Here is a 5,000-nt window from a genome sequence, read left to right on the forward strand (position 1 = left end):
CAAGAAAATTGTTGATAAAACTCCAAAATGGCATTTTCTTTTGATCCAATTTTTTTTTTCTCCTTATCATTCAGGAAAGACAAAAAAATTTCAGGGTAGCAAACATTCTCGAGAATTTCTCTTAGATTCGAACCCATAGCTGATGATAGAACTAGAATAGATATTTTCTGTTTCCTACTCACACGAGCCCATATCCTTGCTTTTCGATCAATCTCTAATTCTAATCTTCCTCCCCAATCAGATATTATGGTGCCGGTATAGACCGAAATTCCGTTATGGTCCAATTCTGACCGGTAATAGATACCGGGGCTTTGCAATATTTGACTGATCACAATTCTGTATAGTCCATTTACTATAGAAGTTCCCAGGGAATTCATTAGAGGAATGTTTCCAATAAAAATTGTTTGTTCTTGCATATCCCTACGGGTTTTCCAAATTAATCCTGCGGATACGTATAATTCAGAAGAATATGTGAGTGATTCATAGACAGCATCTCTTTCTTTTATCAATGGTTCTACCAATTTATATGTTTCCACAAATAATTGAAATTCAATTTCTTGATCTGTATCTTCAATTTTTGGAAACTTAGAAAGTTCTTCTGTTAAGCCATGATCAATGAACCTACAAAACCCTTCAAATTGTATCTGATTAAACCCAGGTATTGTAGACATTCTCTCATTTCCACCCCCAAGCATTTTTTTTATTTCCCATTTATAAAAAAAATCCCATTATTTGCTTATTCATCATCAAATGGATCGATTTAGCAATGATGGAATTTAGATTATGTTTACTGAATCACATGAAATTTTACCTAACTTGATAGGTGTAATAGATGTAATGCATCAAATACATATGAACGTAGGAATAAAGAGCCTTTGATACTTAAATTGGAATTTGCAACAACTACAAATGAAATACAAAGGAATTGGTAAATTCTATTTAGACTTATGGAGTTTTGTATAGAATATCTATATCAAAACAAAAGTGAGTCCATTTCTACCATTATTATGATATTCCAATCCGATTGGGTACTATAAATAGATTCGGGATTTGATCTGCAGAAACAATATACAATTTTTTTTGTATTTTTTTAACAACATGTAACTTTTTCGTAGATTCCACTGTTAAAAAAAAATTCGCATAGAAGAGAGATATTTTACCTATACCTATATTTTTTTTAGTAGAATTCATAGAATCCGATTGAAGTATGTATGAAGACTTGTATTTATTAATATAATAAACATGTGCAGATATATATATAGTTATATATATCTCCTCCTTTATTACAGTTCTATGGGGGACACGTACTCTATCCAATTTTCTATTTAATGATAATGAAAAAAAAAAATTGTAAAAATGGAATTCTGAACATTTCCTATAAACATCTTATATAGATAAGATACCCAATTAGATTTAGATAATTGTAATCATTTATGTTCTGGGGTTTACATATACTAATAATCGCTATTATAATTTTCATTAAGAAGGATTTTTTTATGGTTATGGAAACGAATCAATACGGATGGATTAGTAATGATTAGTTATGTATCAATTTTTATTTATTTAGGTAAGGTATCAATTTTTGGATTGTTTTCTTATATCATTAGGGAAACCTAATTTTCAATTTTAATCCAAGAATCATTTATGAATTCACAGTCAATTGTTAAAGTTAACGGTTCCCATTTGTCTCCTTAATTTTTGCTTTTGTGACTGAAAATCCACATTTTTTTTTCAATAGAAAAAGAAAGTAAAGTTTTTCGGTTTTTAGTTTTAGATATTGTGTGTTGTAAGATACTATCAATCGAAGAGATAGAGCCAATACAATATTTTGTATCGGTTTGGCGGCATGGCCGAGCGGTAAGGCGGGGGACTGCAAATCCCTTTTTCCCCAGTTCAAATCCGGGTGTCGCCTCATCAACAAACAAAAGAATGGAAATACTTTCTGCTATTTTGCTGATATAACTTTATCATTTTTTTTCCAGGAGAAGAAAAAAAAAAGCAAGCCTCTTTATATTTGCTTGATTCTAAGCATCGGTGGGGTTCTGTAAAATGCTATACATCCTTGCGTCTAGGTTTCGTTTCAAGAATTTAGTAGAGTAATGAAAAATAATCGTTAAATCTTGATATGATAACCCTTCGACTCCGAATGTGGTGTCTACTGATTGGGTCTTGAATTAGGGAATCGAATTTCATTTTGAGTTACGGAAAGGAGGAAGATACTTTATATATGGACTCATGAAAGTATCTGAGTGCTCGAGCATTCAATCACTATTATATTGAATGGATAATTGGCTTTTTTTTATTTGAATCTTAAAAAAAGGAACTTCTTTCTTTTCGATAAGCTCTAGCATGTAATAGGTCATCCCATCTCCCGATTGTCTCTATGAAACAATCGGGAGACAGTAAAGATTAGATCAAATGAGAAAGGAATAATAGGGGTATGCGATAGATAGTGATCTATGTTGATTGACTATTTTTATACTCATTTTTTAATGTAATGAAATGCAGGACAACAAAAGAAAGACTAGGTCTTATTATTCCTACATGGTACTAACACTCCTTTGATACTTCCAAGAGTTTCTCTGCCTCTTTTATTTATACTTAATTTTTTCGATTATACTAGAAATCATATAATAACTTGTTATAATTCGATTTTTTGGATTGTTTGATCAATGGTGTTGTGCCCGAATCTCTTTTTGACTATGCGCTAGTGATTCCACTATTATTAGTGAATAATAATTATTAGTGAGCAATTATGGAATAATTCTTTTATATTCATAGAGATAGGGGACATAATTCACATGGATATGGTAAGTCTCGCTTGGGCTGCTTTAATGGTAGTCTTTACATTTTCTCTTTCACTCGTAGTATGGGGAAGAAGTGGACTCTAGAAGTACTACTAATTGAAGAATCAAACTGTATCGATTGTTTTTGGTTTATTTTATAGATCATTCTGCAAAACTTTTTTTCTTTGATTTTTTTTGAACAGTAAAAAAAAAAAAAATAGTTCTGATTATAAGTTTTTAAGTGGATACATACTTTCGACACGAAAGAACATAGACATAGTGGTTGTCCAATGAGATACTCCGCATAATAATCTACTACTTCATAATAAGATAGTACCTCGGGGTAGCCACCCACATATTACGTGCTTACCACTTGTTTTATTTATTATTCTTAGTATTTTAGTTATTTTCAAAATAGGATTTCTGCTTGTTTTATCGAACTCATTTCATATCATGGTTCAAACGTTAAAGATGGGGTTTACTAATTCTTTTCGAAATCCGAAGATAAAAAGTTCCTACGGAACCGAACCCCTGGATCATCTGTCAATTGCTCAATCAATTACTTCTTTTGAATGCTAAAAAAAGGATTAGTGGCCTTTCGATTATTTCATTTCAGATTCATTGGAATCAACATGAATTATGAAGCAAAGAAATAGAATTGGGCCACGATGTATATTATATTAACATTACATATATGTAATTGATATGATATCTCTATATAAATAGAAAGATATATATTGTAGATTCATCTATATTCAAATTGATCTATATTCAACCTCTATTTTTATAGAGTACAATTTTATACACTTCAATAACAATAAGAGATAGTATGGTAGAAGGATTCATATATTTCTTTCTACCATACTATCGGATCTCATAGAATACTTCTCTCGTAGAATACTGATAATTCTAGTCCGCCAATTTCATTTAAGACGCGAAATTGGAATCCTTGTGATTTTTCTTATCTTCAATCATTGATAAGAACAAAAAAGTCAAGATTAATTCAAATTAATCACTTTGACTGATTGTTTTTACGTATATTATAAGTAAAAAGGCGGTAGGAACTAGAATGAACAGTGCAGTAGCAATAAATGCGAGAATATTTACTTCCATAATCTCATCGTTTCATTTTTTATTCGCAATAACTCGGGATTTAATCCCATAGAGATGATAAATGTTTCGCTTGTAAATTCAATGGGCTGCATTGCATCTCGATGATATCGAATCGTATTAAAATATCATGAATAACAATATCGGAGCTATCAAATCGATTCATCGTCGAGAATTGAATAGTATAACATAGGAAGATCTTTTATCCATACCGAATTCAAACAAAATGGGATTCCTGATGCAATCAAGAATTTCTGTACTTTTTTTTTATTTCTAATTTTTTGCATTCTTTCTTTTCTATAATCTACTGCCCTCTTGTCCAATGCAATTATCTGATGAAGTCTCATCAGACTACCTTTACCCTCACATTGTTTATAAACAAACTCAAGCAAACAATAGCAGCGAAATTCAAAAAAGGAAAAGGAGGTAGGTTCGAACTAAACTCCTTCCTTTTTTTGTACTGATCAAATCTTCTTAAAAAAAAATAATTAAACTAAACTTAAACTTTCAAAAATTATTAATTCCCTCACTAAGACAGATAGATGGGGATCCTTGTTTGTATTAATATCCTCTTTCCTTGAATTAGTAGTGGGACGTATATATCAAAAGTTAAGTGTGAAATTTGAATGAGATAGATTATTTCAAATTCAAATTAGTAATTGAATTTACTAATTGAGGTTACACAAAATCGGAGCCTGAACGTATATATTTTGCTTTAAGACGAAAAATTAGATCATAGTTTACTATGTACAATTTTTTTTGTATCGTCCAAATTCCCTTTGTGTATGTGCTTCCCGGAAACGTATAGTACTCTATTCCATTACAAAAATCGGGCGTAATCAACTAGACCCAGTACGGTATTCTTTCGAATCCGGAATATGATGCTACCAATAATTGCGGTAATTCACATATGGCACATATGGCTTTCTCCCATCAATCAATACTCGTTGAAGAAATGGAAATTTCCCTATTTTTTTTTGATGAAAAATGTGGAAAAAAAATAAGAGAGATCCCGTTTGGAATAAAATTAAGTTATGTTATTTGTTCTCTCTTTCACAGGAAAGAAAGAGATGAATTGATGTATTTTTTTTTATTGGATTTGGA

General features: G+C 30.9%; 3 protein-coding genes and 1 non-coding gene across 4 annotated transcripts in view; 2 read left to right on the forward strand and 2 right to left on the reverse strand. All coding sequences in view use genetic code 11, as the record gives it.

Moving 5' to 3' along the window:
- rpoB (RNA polymerase beta subunit) overlaps positions 1-695 on the reverse strand; it is a 3,213-nt gene extending 2,518 nt beyond the window's left edge. Inside the window, exon 1 of the mRNA in view lies at positions 1-695. This exon is cut by the window's left edge and continues 2,518 nt beyond it. Coding sequence (YP_009505072.1) covers positions 1-695 — 695 coding nt within the window.
- Positions 696-1,840: 1,145 nt separating this feature from the next.
- On the forward strand, positions 1,841-1,912 carry trnC-GCA. The gene has a single exon. It is a non-coding gene; the product is annotated as a tRNA-Cys (tRNA).
- An 889-nt stretch (positions 1,913-2,801) lies between these two features.
- petN (cytochrome b6/f complex subunit VIII) lies at positions 2,802-2,891 on the forward strand. Its single transcript has one exon. The coding sequence runs from the start codon at positions 2,802-2,804 to the stop codon at positions 2,889-2,891; it is 90 nt and encodes a 29-aa protein (YP_009505073.1).
- A 903-nt stretch (positions 2,892-3,794) lies between these two features.
- psbM (photosystem II protein M) lies at positions 3,795-3,899 on the reverse strand. Its single transcript has one exon. It carries the CDS (start codon positions 3,897-3,899, stop codon positions 3,795-3,797), a length of 105 nt encoding a protein of 34 aa, YP_009505074.1.
- Between the last annotated feature and the right edge of the window lie 1,101 nt (positions 3,900-5,000).

Source organism: Cucurbita pepo, chloroplast (genome assembly GCF_057944985.1).
Source record: "Cucurbita pepo chloroplast, complete genome".
Taxonomy (NCBI): Eukaryota; Viridiplantae; Streptophyta; class Magnoliopsida; order Cucurbitales; family Cucurbitaceae; genus Cucurbita; species Cucurbita pepo.